The sequence below is a fragment of the Coturnix japonica genome, chromosome 4, assembly GCF_001577835.2.
Source record: "Coturnix japonica isolate 7356 chromosome 4, Coturnix japonica 2.1, whole genome shotgun sequence".
Classification (NCBI taxonomy): domain Eukaryota; kingdom Metazoa; phylum Chordata; class Aves; order Galliformes; family Phasianidae; genus Coturnix; species Coturnix japonica.
The window spans coordinates 71,221,376-71,236,602 of NC_029519.1; the positions used below are offsets into that span (position 1 = coordinate 71,221,376).

Sequence of the window (15,227 nt, forward strand, 5' to 3'; positions counted from 1 at the left end):
TCCTCATCACCCTTGCTCATTGGCTTGTGATTGTCAGGTTGTTCAGGACTTTGTGCTTCTAAGATTTAACAAAAACTGTGTCAGTGATTTCAAGAGTCCACAGGCAGTGTTTCAGAGGATGCACTTTCAATCCTTTCCTATTACAGTCAGGAGCTGAGGGGCTGAAGTAGGTAATGAATTATCCATGGAAAATTCTGAGCAGGCAGCCATGAAGCTGCAGAAGTTTATTTCTTTTTCTTCCTGATTCCACACATGACTTCATATTCTACTTCCATGCTTCCATATTATGTATATTGAGCAAGCAAAACATATCAACATTCCCAGGAGTTGCATAACCCTTTTGAGTTCCTTACCCACCCTACAGTATAGCGCTATTTAATTATGGTGGACATATAGTAGAAAGTTTATGGGAAGTTGCTGTTATGTCATTGTCTAGTGTTGTCATGATTTAATGGCAATCATAAATATGTAAGTCTAGGAACTCACAGCCACAAATCTCAACCAGTGTTGACTATGAGCTGTTGTTGTTTCCCATGGAGATTTCAGATTTGCCTCAACAGTGTCGAAGATGAAGAAATAGAAGATGGAGCCTTCTGCTTCCTCCATTCAAACACCTCATATTGTGTCTGAGACATGAATTTCTCCCCATGCTCAGTATTCATGACTTCACACAAAGCTCTGTGGAAAGACTGCCTTATTTGTGGATCTGGAGATAACAGCTTTTGTTAATTTTGCCCTTGTTAATTAAAGCGAGTAAGAAATGTTCATTAGACATTTGCTTTAAGAGCACAGAATGAGGTAAATTCATACAGAAAGGAAGGAGATCAAAAAGAGCTACAGGGATCCTGGACCCTTTGAATTTCTTCAGGAGTTAGGGATAATAGTTCTTACACTCGTCTCTGGCAAGAAAGAATTGAATTTCATGGAAATTTTTCTTCTTGAAGCTCTTGTAACATTGGAAATGATAGAAATGTCTGTCTTTTTCCCTTCCTTGTTTATTTTGCAAATCTCAGAGCTGTAACATCTGTGATGCAGATGCCTCTGGCTATGACAGGTTTCTCATGTGTCATGTACAGCTGCAATATATCATAAAAGCATGCCTCCTTTTTTGTACCTAGAAATTGAGAGGTTGTGTTCAGAGCAGTCTGGTGAAAAACCTGCCTTGTCTTCATCAGTGCTGCCCAAGTGCAAGGCTGGGTCAAGCTGTGCAGGCAGCAGAAGCCCCCCTTCCTCCTGCTCCTTGTGCACCCAGCCCCAGCCTGGTGCCTCTCAGCACCTCTGCCTGCAGCTTGTTGCCATGTCTTTGAGCTGCTGGTGCTGAAAGAGCTGTAGATTCATGCATTTTTATGAACTTCTAAGGCACACTGACTTGTAGTGAATGCCAGCACCTACTGTACTTGCTTAAAAACTGCTCTATACCACCCACTTGGACTTTCACTCCATTCCTGATGTTTATTTCCTTTTGGCTTTTTTTTTACCTTGATGCACACAGTGACCATATCCCATGTGTTTTCTGTTCACAGAGTGGTTTGCAAACCTACTGCTTCCTCGTGTTTGCTGCCATCTGCTTTGCAGGAGCAACTTACCTGTTTTTTGTCCTGCCTGAAACAAAGAATAAGACACTGAATGAGATCAGCCTTGCATTTGCCAAAAGAAATAAAGTTTCCTTGGAAATGCAAGAAATGAACCATTACCATGAAGAGAGGAAATCAAGCGCTGAGCAAGAATCAAACTTCACTTCTTCAGTGGACAATGGGGAAACAAAACAAGCAATTGTGTAAAACATGGATGTTCTTTTAGGGTGGCTGGGGGAAAAAAATGTGTTCTTTTCATTGAGTATTTTGAGTATATTGTATTTTTAATGTGACAACATGAACTACTTCCTCTGCAGATATGTTTTTAAGTGAGTATGGGTGAACTCGTTAGCAGCTAGGGTGATGTAGGGGAAGTTGGAGGCAGAGTAGCAGCAGCTGTTTAAATAAATAAGAGCCAGAGTTTTCTTGGACACCTGCAAAGTAGTGGGTTGGAGGAATATAGAGCTGGGGAAGCATACTGGCTGTGGGGAGCAGTAGTTGGCCGGGCACTGTTGTGTGCTGACAGTGAGGCGTGTGTATACCTGGCAGGAGATGAATGGGTAGGAGTGCCAGCAGGGATAGGGTTGCTAGGAATCAATGTGAGCCAGCCTGAAATGGGATCAGCTTGCATTGCTCCCAGTCAGTAAGCCTACACATGAGAAGTAAGGAAAAAGAAGACAGGTGACACTTCAACCTTCCAGTCCTTCTTCAGCTATTTTGGCTTTTCGCTGCTTCTTATGAAGACCTCCCAGCTTTTCATAACTGGGGAGCTGCAGGGCCTGATACGTTTCTCTATCTGTCCCGCAAATCATGATCTATCATTTTCCCATAGTTTCTGAGTTAGCTGGCACTGTGTTTCTGTGAGATAGGTACATATATTTTTGTAGGACTATTTCTAGAACTTTTAGTATGAAAGGAAATCTAACCCTCATATTGAAGGGAAAGAACTTTGATAGTAGTTGTAGGGTGTAGCATTGAGAAGATAATCAAATGCCAAGTTTCCCAAAGGTGTTTGTTGTTAATTTTTCTCTGGAGTTGGTTTTCTTTTCTTACTTCCTGTTTGTGTAAAATTTCAACAAATTCCTCTTTTTCAAGTTCCTTTTAGAACAAGTCTTAGAAGCCAAAATTTTCCTGAGACCCTGTAAACATCATTTCTCAACAGCTGGATTTCCAAAGGAACTTGGGAACCTATTTCTTATTTGGACATTAATTTAATTTGGGCTTAATTCTTAAACTCTGGACCTTCTCCTTGTTTATAAGTTTCTAAGCTATTTCATGCTCTTTAAAAATGGCCTCAAGGTCTGCATAATGATAGCAAGGCTCAGCAGGTTGCCAGGTGGTTGGCTTTCATTTAGGATATTTTTAATGAACTTTAGTTTTTGTAATTACACTAATGTTTTTTCTTGACTCTTTGAGTAACTTGGATGATAAGGCTGGAAATAAGCACTTGAATAGCTGTTGTTTCATATGAGAAGCCAGTAAGTCTTAGTGCTGCTCTTAGAGAGGAAAATGGAACAAGAAGCAAGCGCAGCATTTAGGTAGAGACAGCTGCTTCCATAAGTTATATTTACTAATGCTTAAGTAAGTTCATAAATTTGGGATTTTTAAAATATATATATATGTATATACTTATATATATCCAGAATATAAATGTATATATGACTATACATATATTCATATAGAGAGAGAGAAATAAATGGAGAATTGCTTTCTATTAATTGTTCTGTTCAGGCTTCCCTGACTAAACAAGATGGTTATTGTTTTGCTTCATACTGTAAATTAAGATCAGAGATCCTGATAGCTATTCTAAATGATGCATCTGTGATTTATTTATTTGTGATATATTTGCTGCACACATTGTAAGCATAAATTGCCTAATAGGGTAATTTCATCACTGGGTAACATAAGAAAATTGTTCTAAGACTTTCTGCCTGGATTTATGCTGTTTCACTGGGATAGAAATTCAGCAACAAATAAGATGAAAAAAATAAAAAGATACATGTAAGGAAGAGAGTTAAGAACGAAGATTCAGATTTATGATACTTGTGCTACTCATAAGAAACGGAGTGAATCAGAACTGTACCAGCTGATCATGAGATGTACAAGTTAATCAAATACCACAGAGAAAAATGAAGAAAGGTGTTTTCAAAAACCCCTCCTAAAGTTCTATACGTAGCAAATGAATATGTCTTCTTTCAGTGGCTCTTGTTGCCTATGTGATATGTTACATGAGGCTTGCTAAATGGTGGCTAGGTAAAAAATGAACTTGAACACCACCCCTGCAGACCATTTCCAGAAGAAATTCTTCTACTGCCTGTAGGGCAAGACTGGCAAGTTCAGACCCTCTCATTCAGGTTGAAAATTACTTTGCAATTAGAGCTACTGACATGAGATAATGTGATCTGACTGAGATGAGGTGGCTGGACTAGAATCCATTATTATTATTACAATTGGAAAAATATAGCACTCAGTGCTATTCATTGATGTGCACTACAGAAACACTGTCAACAAGTAATGCCTATCAGATATCTTCAATAAAATATCATGATGGCTTGGCAGAGAAGTTCAGTTGGACTTCTTCAACAGGATAAAATTATCTTACAATTGCTTACAGTTCCATCTGGAGCCCAGCTATAAACATGTTGATGAAAGGATTTTCAATAGAACTTCATATCGCAGCTCAGGGGATTGTGCAGTATTAACAATAGGGGCTGAGTCCCCCTTACCCATCTCTTGCCATAGACCAGTTAGACACACTCCAGATACACACTTTCTGCAGACAGTGGCTGCAGACAAGGACAGCAGTTGCCAGCAGTTGCCACTCCTGTGCCCTTTGCTCCAGCCCATGGCTCAGTTGCAAATAGTTCCAGCCTCCAGATGTACTGGTGCAGTTGCTCTGCTTGCTGGCTAAAGAAGTGGCTGCTGTCTCCTCTGCCTGGGGCTGTGGAGGTTTCTGTGGAAGCTGCAGATGTGCAGGTGCTGTGTAACTTCTCATCTCTGACTCTGAAGAGAGTTTTGTGCTGTTAAAGTTGTTCATGTTTTTCATTTCCAATGATTTGCTGCTATAGCTTCTCCAGCAATGAGAGGACAACATGGAAAATATCTCAAATGTATTGTTTGGTTTTCTTGTTGAACATGTCAAGCTGTCTGTGGCCATGTGTTTGTCAGTGGTTCTGTGTGGGGCCAGGTTCAGTTCTCCTGTTTCAATGAGACACCATTACTTTGTGTTCTTTTGTACAAGCATCACAGGTGGGTTGTGTGTGCCTGATCAGCTATGTCCACGCACAAAGGTGGCAAAATAAATCTGCAGAATTAAATATGTGATGGAAGTTAAATCTGTCTGCGTTCAGCTCCCCGGACATTCTGTATGTCCCAGTACAAGGCTGTACGTCCCTTCATATGAATGACTCAACTCAATTTGGACTCTGCCTTTGGCTAGTTGGGAGTTATGGCGAAGAAAATTTAGCTCTGAAACTGTATATTTTATGGAGTTGTACTTACATTCTGCTTCCCAAGACAGATTCCGCACTTTATTCTTTCATATGTTTATATTAGGCTGTGGAAATAAAAATACAGGCATAAGTGAGGGGTAAATGATTAAAACTGGCTAGTGGTAGAAATAAAGATGTGTAAGAGTTATTGAATCCAGTGGGCCTTTTTTGCAGCAAGTTGCCATTTGCTACTAGTGATTTTTGAGTTGCTAAAGCTCTACTTTATGATGTGATATTCAGTCAAATGACTTTCTGGTACAGAGATATGGAAAACTTGAGATCTCAAATATGCATAAAACTTGAATTTCATACTTCAGGTTCTGAAGCCAATTTTCATTTCACAAGGATCTGCTTTGTAGTGGGGGAAGCTGTGAGTATTTCAGCCATATGGGAGAATTTTCATCTTCAAGGTTCAAATGCAAAAAAAAAAAAAAAAAAAAAAGAGAAAAAAACACCAAAACAACTGATTTTTTTTTCTTCCTTTTGACTATTTTAATGTGCTTTTCCTTACAGTGATACCCATGCAAACTATTACAGCTCCCATCACCTCACACAGCAAGAAGAAACAAATCAGAGTAAAGCATGGTTAGGAGACACCTGCCATGTTTTTCTTTCAGCCAATTCCAGAAAAAGCATCTGAAATGCAATCTAAAAAGCTGAACTGTATAGACCCAAATGGTGAAGCAGCTTTTTAAATTCCAAGATTCCAGCTGTTATCTTAACTGAGCTGTTAGTTCCATTCTAGGCCTGTACTGTGCAAGTGATGTTATTACAGAGTGAACCCTGCGAAGAGGTGAATTTCACAGTAAAGGCTTGGTGCTTGGGCTCGTAATCGAGTTATCACAGCTCAGTAAGCAATCAAGCATAACCTGAGTCACTACAACTGTCTTTCTTGGTAAGCTAAGCTGCATTAACGTCACTTTTGCTGTGACCTAAGAGAAACACAGGGAGAGGATGATAAGGGCTCCTTTACATGTTTCTGTTATAATTCTGCTAATTTTCCTTCTACTCCAGTTAGTACAATTAAGAACAAAGGAATGCATGAGGTTGCAGTAGTTTGTGGTTGTCTTAAGATAATTCCCAAAAAGTAAAAAAAAGCAAAATATTATTCTGCTAGGACCTCTTAATTACAGTGTTTTAAGAACATGAATAAGAATGAATTTACCTGTTGTTTTGTAAGCCGCCATACTGAAACATCATGGTAAGATCTAAACTAAAAAAAGGGAAGATTTAGATTAGATGTTAGGATGATCTTTACTTGTGAGGTACTGCAGCTGCCCAGAGAAGCTGTGGGTGCCCATCCAGTAGGCTGTAGGCGGGTTGGATGGGGCTCTGGGCAACCTGAGCTGGTGGTGGCAGCCTGCACATGGCAGGAGGTTGGAACTGGTTGGGCTATACAACCTCCCAACCCAACCTTCTACAATTTTATGTTCTATGATTCTGTGATATGATTCTATGACGCTGATTTTCTTACACTTAAATATTAAGTCATGCTAAATATGATGCTCACTTCTTTAAACTTCTTCCACCTTTTCTTCCTATTTTTACTAATCAATAGCAAGAAATATTTTTACTGTTCAAAATTTGAAACAAGAAAGCATTGATTTGTTAGGAAAAATAAACATGCTAAAGATTGTAGGAAAGAATAAATACAATTTTCCTTAGAGTCTGACATTTTCAAGATGACCTCAAGGAGTTAATCATAAATCCAAATTTCTAATGGATTCACCTCTTTGCACTAAACTTTATTTTATTTTATATGCATATGCGTACAGAGAGAGACAGTTTATGTATCCCTCATAAAAGATTGGCTGTTTTAATTCTTATTCTTAAAAAATAAAATAAAATAAATAAATAAAATAATAATAAAATAAAATAAATAAAATAAATAAAATAAAATAAAAATAAAATAAAATAAAATAAAATAAAATAAAATAAAATAAAAAATAAGCCATTTGGATATAATTCTTCAGAAGAAAAAATGAGGGTTTTTTTTAATTCTATGGTATTCAGCATAAGAAATATTTACTTTAAAAAAACACCACTATAAAGCAAGTTTAGACAATTTATGTGCTGTCACTTACTTGCTGAAACCTTATCTTCCTAATTGATAATCTCCATGAGCTGTGATAGACCAATCATTTGGGTAACTAACTGTCAAGTTAGTTAGTTCAAGACTTCTCCTGAGCAGTGATTCTCAAATGATTGCTAATGTGTAGTAAGAGAGCCAGATTTCTTTTGTAAAATATGCTTTAAAATGAATGTATGAGTAGAAAAGTTCTCCTTAATAGCAACTTTTGAGCTTTCTTTCAAGGCATCAAAAGAACTCTTCAGATTCTTTTTATCCAACTAGAGAACAGGTTTGTATTTAAGTCCCTCAGGCAGCAGGATGTATTTACATATGTTTAGTTTGGATTAAGCCAGATACTCTTCCAGCATCTAGTATAAAACATGCTGGAAGGAATTTCAGGTATCGTTCTGAGCTGATGGTGGAATCACTCCTCAGTTTGCACCAGTAATCAAAAGAAAAAAGAGACAAAAGATATGCATAGGAAATCAGTTGAAAAAATGTAGTATTAAATGTCTTTTCTCTCATATTTTAAAAGAGGCATAGGAAGAGTTAGATGATAAGGTTTGTTTATGCTTTAGAAAAGTTAAGGAAAGTTAAATTGGTTAAAAGGATGAAATATGGCTGAGGCAAAAAGAATGCAAGACAGATGGCTTGTTTTTACAGTGAATGGCTCAGGACCCATTCAATGAGCAATTAAATACAAAACATTACAACATTACTATTACATCCATCTTTCACCTTCTTTTGAGCTGCGTACATAACTCATGGAGGTAAGATGATATTCCACGCGGATCATTGTTCAGTCACACTGGCATAAATGTACAGGTTGCAGTGAGAACTACGGGCTGACCTACAGTTCAATAGAACTGAGAAATCCCAACACTAATAGGAAAGAAAAAAAAAAAAAAAATAAAAAAAAAAAAAAATAGGAAAGAAAAATATCAAATACTCAGTCTTATGTCAAGGTTGGAGGCTGCCTGGGCTCCAGCGATCATGCCCTGGTTGAGTTTGTGATCTCAAGCGATGTGGGCCTGGCAAAGAGCAGGACCAGGATGCTCAACTTTAGAAGAGCAGACTTCAAGCTACTCAATGGAATGCTGGCCAAGATCCCTGCGCGCTCTCAAAGATAAGGACGTGAGGAGAGCTGGCTACTGTTCAAGGATGCCTCCTGGCAGCACAAGAGGTCTCCATTCCCCTGATTAAGAAAGTGGGCAGGAGAGGTAGAAAACCGGCATGGCTCAGCAAGGACCTGCTAAGAGAACTGAGGGTGAAGAAAGGGGTGTACAAGTCTGGAAACAAGGCTGTGTCACCCGGGAGAATACAGGGATGCCGTCCGAACTTGCAGATGTGGGATCAGGAAAGCCAAGGCGCAGGCAGAATGAACTTGGCGAGGGATGTGAAAAACAACAAGAAACTTCTACAGGTACATTGCAGAAGAGACAGGCCAAAATGGGCGTGCCTACTCTGGTAAATTTAAAAGGAGAAATGGCTTCAACAGATGAAGAGAAAGCTGAGGTGCTGAATGAGTTCTTCACCTCGGTCTTCACTGTGGCCAGGATTCTAGTCTTTTTCACGTCCCTAAGTCTTGCACCCCATCTCATGTGGGGACCAAGGAGGTAAATCCTCCCCACTGTAAGGGTGAGCAAGTCGAGAGTGCTCCTTAGACTGAATGAGTATAAGTCTATGGGCAGATGGCGTGCATCCAGGGTCCTGAGGAGCTGGCTGAGGTGGTTGCTGAGCCGCTCTCATCATATTTGAGAAGTCGTGGCTGTCAGGTGAGGTCCCGGATGATTGGAGGAAGGTCACGTCACTCCATTTACAAGAAGGGGACAGGGAGACCGGGAACTACAGGCCGGTGAGTCTCACTCTGTGCCTGGGAAGATTAATGAACAGATCCTCCTGGACAAATGCTTGATCACATAAAGAACAAGCATGTGATCCGAGACAGCAGCATGGCTTCACCAGGGGAAGGTCATGCTTAACTAATTCTTGTGCCTTCTATGATGGAGTGACGGCGTTGGTGGATGAAGGGAAGGCGACCGATGTCATTTACCTGGACCTGAGCAAGGCCTTGACATGGTCCCCATCACATCCTCATCTCAAATTGGAGGGAGGTGGATTTGATGGGTGGACAACTAGATGGATAAGCATTGGGTTAAAAGGCCGCAGACAGAGGGTGGTGTCAATGGCTCTATGTCCAGGTGGAGGCGTAACGAGCGGCGTCCTCAAGGGTCTGTCTTGGGACCGGTGCTCTTTAACATCTTTATTAATGACATCGATGAGGAATGGAGTGCACCCTCACAAGTTTGCTGATGAACAGCAAGTGAGTGGTGCAGTCGATACGGTGGAGGGAACAGATGCCATTCAGAGGGACTTGACAGGCTGGAAAGCTGGGCTCGGGTGAACCTAATGAGGTCAACACGGCAAAGTGCAAGTTTTGCACTTGGGCCGAAAGAACCCAGGCACCTGTACAGGCTGGGAGGAGTTGTCCTTGAGAGCAGCTCGGCTGAAAAAGACCTAGGGGTCCTGATAGATGAGAAACTTAACATGAGCCAGCAGTGCGCTCTGGCAGCCGGAAAGCAAACGGGATCTGGGCTCCATCAGGAGAGGGTGTCAGCAGGATAGGGAGGTGATCATCCCTCTCTACTCTGCTCTTGTGAGGCCCATCTGGAGTACTGTGTCAGTGTGGAGTCCTCAGTACAAAAAAGATATGGAGATTTTGGAAAGGGTCCAGAGGAGGGCACAAAGATGATCAGGGGGCTGGAGCACCTCCCCTATGAGGACAGGCTGAGGGAGTTGGGTTTGTTCAGCCTGGAGAAGAGAAGGTTGCGAGGTGACCTCATTGCAGCCTTTCAATACCTGAAGGGAACTTACTCCAGGAGGGGAGTAAACTCTTCGAAAGGGCTGATAATAGCAGGACTAGGGAAATGGTTTTAAGTTGAAGGAGGGAAGATTTAGGTTGGATGTTAGGGGAAAGTTCTTTACTAGAAGGGTGGTTTAGGTCTGGAACAGGCTGCCAGTGAGTGTGGGAGCCCCGTCCTTGGAGGTGTTCAGACAGGTTGGACGGGCCCTGGGCAACCTATTCTAGTAAATGTGTATGTTTGGTGGCCCTGCTAGGCAGGGGGTTTGGAAGACATGAAATCTCTTGAGGTCCCTTCCAACCCGGGTAATTCTGTGATTCTGTGATTCTGTGATTCTGTGATATGTTTCCAGAAAAATACCAAAGCCCCTAAGTTTTCTCCATTCAAGGGAACTTTTCAAATGCAAACTGGAACATTATGCTTAGTGATAATCATTGGAAAACTGTGTACTGAAGTTTCTTTCTTTGCTCTAAGAGCTTCTTAACTCAATTTTGTAAAGATATTACATGGTACAAGCCTTTGTTGGTTATTCACATTGGCTGATAAATATTAGAAATAGAAATGAGTATTAGTAAGAAAGTAAAAGGTGGAACAATACAACAATAGTAGGAGGTGAATCATTATGTCTGGCAAGTTTCTGTATTTTCTGTGACAGCTGGTATGGATCACTTAAAATTTAAAAAGCCTATTAGTTCTGTTGATTTTATATATGTATCATATATATATATATATATACACACACGCACACATATTCTCATATATACATATTCTCAAACTGTAGTTGTAGGTGGGGTCAGGCTTGTCGTACAAGCTAATGGGTTGAAGAAATGGAATCCAAATGGAGTGGGTGGTGTCAGCCCACAGGATGTAGGAGGTGATGAAGAGATGATCACTCTGGAATGCAAAATTGTTCAAAGTACTAAGAACTTTTTTTTCAGGTTTAGAAGTGACAGAAAATTGTAACACATCATACATGCTTTCACTGTCATTACGCTACTTGGAATGACTAAAAATGTAATATGAAGGCAAAGACATTTCTTTTGTCTTTCAAATGATAGATCATAAAAGCAGAATCATAGAATATCCTGAGTTGGAAGGAACCCACAAAGATCATCAAGTCCAACTCCTGGCTCCACACAGGACCACCCAAAACCCAAACCCTGTGTCTGAGAGCACTGTCCAAAAGCTTCTCGAACTCCAGGAGCTCAGGGCTGCCCCCACTGCCTTGGGCAACCTGTTCCATGCCCACCGCCCTCTGATGCAGACCTTTTCCTAACCCCTACCTGCCCCTCCCTTGGCACAGCTCCATGCTGTTCCCTCGGGCCCTGTCGCTGTCACAGAGAGCAGAGCTCAGAGCTGCCCCTCTGCTCCCTGTGAGGAGCTGCAGCCACCATCAGCCTCCCCTCATCTCCTCTGCTCTAGGCAGAACAAACCAAGAGGCCACAGCTGCTGCTCATACTTCATGTCCTCTAGACCTTTCCCCATCTTTGTAGCCCTCCTCTGGAGACTGTGCAATAATTTTATGTCACAGAATCACAGAACCTTTGTTTCCATTGCAGACTGGGATTTCACAAAAAACTCTCTGCAGTGCTGAAAATATGCTCAAAGCAGTGCAAGAATGATTGATTACCAACATGAATGAAAGTCAAAACATGAAAATGTTGCAGGGCTGGCTCCTTGTCCAGTCAAGAGTAGATTGCACAGATGTTTCCAATCTTGCCACCCTGTGGTTTATTATCCAGTTAATTAGAATACTACTGCTTCTTAGGAAGAGTGAAATTTAAAATAACTCTACAGTCTGCTTTGTACTTTGTGAGCTGCTCTGTAGGAATTAGTACAACGAAGGGATTTGCCCTAGGCATCTGTAATATTTGTCTGACCTACATGCACAACTCAAACAATGTGCCCTCCTTACAAAGGGTAAAGTCAGGCTGAGTTTCCACAATATTGTCACTGCCGACGGCAGAATCCCTCTTTAATTTAGCATTTGATTAAAGAGCAAACATTTACTACTTATTAAGATGATATTTGATATGTTTTATCTGCTCTATGGCCTTCTGTGTTCCATTTTAATGATTTTAAGAGTTGCTTTGTTCTGTATTTTTTGGTGGTTTCATCATTTTAAATGTCTTTCATAGCAAAAGAACTCCAGCCTTCGCCTCTATCTAAGATGCAGACACAAAAGAGAGCAGTTCTCCTTGCCTTATAAATCCAAAAAATAGCCCTGCATTGCATTTATCTAATTCCTCCTTATGTGACATCTTCACAATACCTGTCACAGTCTGCATTTTTGTTAGTTGAATTTACATGTAAGAGAACAAGGATGAATCACAGAATCACAGAATCATTTGAGTTAGAAGGTACCCTTAAAGATCATCTAGTCCAAGACCCCTGGAACAAACAGACACCTACAGCTAGATCAGGTTGTTCAGAGTCCCATCCAGCCTGATCTTGAATGTCTCCAAGGATGGAGTTTCTACCACTTCTCTGGTCACTTGTTCCAGAGCCTCGCCACTGTTACTGAATAAAAGCATCACAGGAACAAATGCCATAAAAGCCCAAGAAGGTGACAAGGCTGGAGGAGTCCCTGTTCTCTTATGGAGCCAGCTCTCCCCTCACCTGCACCACAGCTCTGTTGGCTGTGGAGTTCCCATCATATGTCAGAAGAAGGACCAGCACCACTCCACTAATGTGCATTTTTACATGTTTATAGCAGCCTCTCAAATATAAACTAAACTGTGAAGGGAATGTGAGAAGCAGAAATAACAGACAAATGCCGAGCACTGACCAGCTTGGCTCTGCCAACTGACCCTCTAACCTGAGGCGCATCTTCACCACATTCAACTTAACACATAGCATAAATTCCCATAAACATTTCCAACTTGAGGGAAAATCACTCCTTAAAAATAAAATGTAACTGTCAAGAGTTTTCTTACCTTCAGGTGTGGCTGTCCACTGGCTGTGACACTGCTGTTATGCACCAATTTGGTTCAACACTACTTTTATTTGATGGGGTCAAATACAGTTCTGTCACAGTGGTGACTAATCACTCTGAATCAGATAATGTACTTCACTACTACTAAAAAGAGAGTAAAACTTATGAGACAGCAAGCTATTAGACAGTTATTCCTTGTATGTGTTCAGTAAGGTATGAAGAATGCTCATCAATTTTAAAAGCCTTTTGTAGTTAGGAAGGTAGTCAGGAGAAAAAAGGTTTGGGGTTTGTTTTTTTTTAGTAGTTATTTTAGGATAATTGCTGCTTTCAGATGTTTCTTCTACAATATATTCAAATAATATGCACAGAGAAATGTGCATCTCAAATTCAAGAGACTTCTTGCTGTAAGGTTAATAGTGCAGTTATGTCATTAATTTTTAATGTAATTTAAAAATGCAGAGATTTTCTTATTCAAAACAGAGGCTGTGTACAAAAATGGTCTGCCATGTTAATAAACGCATTCAGTTATCAGAGATGTTACTGCAGTTCTGGTTATCATATCTATGCTAGGGAAAGAAATATATATGTATGTTCACATGCAGAGCTTTTTTTACCACATATATACTTAAGTATATATAAGTATTCATGTATATATTTATGTATTAATAGCTATATAATGACTTTATGTGGCTAACAAGATTTCAGCAGAACAAATTCCGTATCCTAATAACAGTAATCCATAAAATCCAGTACTCTATTTTCTTACACATGTTGGATCAAGTGAGACTTTATTAAATCACGCAGATTGAAGTACTTCTCTTGAACAGTTCACAGACACTTAAATAACTGATTTATGTACACTTCAAATCATAGTTTAACAGGACAAGGGGAAATGGTTTTAAGTTGAAAGAGGGAAGATTTAGGTTGGATGTTAGGGGGAAGTTCTTTACTGAGAGATTAGTGAGGTCCTGGAACAGGCTGCCCAGGTAGGTTGTGGATGCCCCTCCCTGGAGGTGTTCAAGACCAGGTTGGATGGGACCCTGGGCAACCTGATCTAGTAAATGTGGAAGTTTGGTGGCCCTGCCAGGCAGGGGGGTTGGAGCTTCATGATCCTTGAGGTCCCTTCCAACCCGGGTCACTCTGATTCTGTGATTCTGTGATAGTTGCTGAACTTAGAGAAGCTTAAAATATCACTGAAAATAAGTTTCCATGAGTTATTTTTACTTTGGTCCAATATAAAGTGTATTCAGAAATTCCCACATGACTTAATTAGCAACTTGAACATCTCGTGCCTTTTTATGATCTTTTTTATACTGGAATAGTGAAGTCCTTCATGTGTTGCTCAGTTTATATTGGCAGTAGTATGGAGAGTTGTATTAATTTATTGATGCTTGCATCTTTTTATTTACTTTAGCACAATGTGTGCATTAAAAAATATGTGATTAAATAAGTTCAAACTCTTGAATGCTAAACCCTAAGTCATTATAATAGAATCATTGAATCACCAAGATTGGAAAAGACAGGATCACAACAGAACAGAGGACAGACAGAAGCTGTATGGAGAGTAGGGATATAACAATTTATCTGACTGCTTTGAAATGCCCCTGAATCACCAGGGATCCTGTTTGGGAAAAAACTGCAAGCTGGGAGCCCCCCAAGCCACAAATCAAGCACAGCTGTTTCCTTCTCTGTATGGAATTTTTCCCCCTGTACTCAGCACTGGTGAGGCCACACATTGAGGCGGTAGATGTAGTCTACCTTGATTTCAGTTAGGCTTTTGATACTGTCCCCCATGACATCCTTATAACAAAGCTGAGAGAAGTATGGGATAGATGAGTGGGCGGTGAAGTGGGTTGAGAATTGGCTGACTGGCAGAGTGCAGAGGGTTGTCGTTGCGGTGCGGTGTCTGGCTGGAGGCCTGTAACTAGCGGCGTCCCCCAGGGGTCTGTACTGGGTCCGGTCTTGTTCAACATCTTCATCAACGACCTTGATGGGGATAGTGACCACCCTCAGCAACTTTGCTGATGACACAAAATTGGAAGGAGTGGCTGATACAGCAGAGGGTTGTGCTGCCATCCAGAGGGATCTCAACAGGCTGGAGAGCTGGGCAGAAAGAAGCTGATGAGGTTTAACAAAAGCAAGTGTAGAGTCTTGCACATAGGAAGAAATAATTGCATGCACCAGTACAGGCTGGGGGAAGAGCTGCAGGAGAGGAGCTCTGCTGAGAGGGACCTGGGCGTCCTGGTGGTGACAGATTAACCATGAGCCAGCAGTGTGCCCTTGTAGCCAAAAAAG

At 40.7% G+C, this 15,227-nt stretch overlaps 1 protein-coding gene across 1 annotated transcript in view; it reads left to right on the plus strand.

The window, feature by feature from the left end:
- Positions 1–5,218, plus strand: part of SLC2A9 (solute carrier family 2 member 9) — an 83,821-nt gene extending 78,603 nt beyond the window's left edge. The window contains exon 13 of the mRNA XM_015862887.2: positions 1,524–5,218. Within this exon, the coding sequence (XP_015718373.1) occupies positions 1,524–1,781 (258 nt within the window). The 3' untranslated portion in view covers positions 1,782–5,218. The remainder of the gene's footprint in view (positions 1–1,523) is intronic.
- Positions 5,219–15,227: the final 10,009 nt, after the last annotated feature.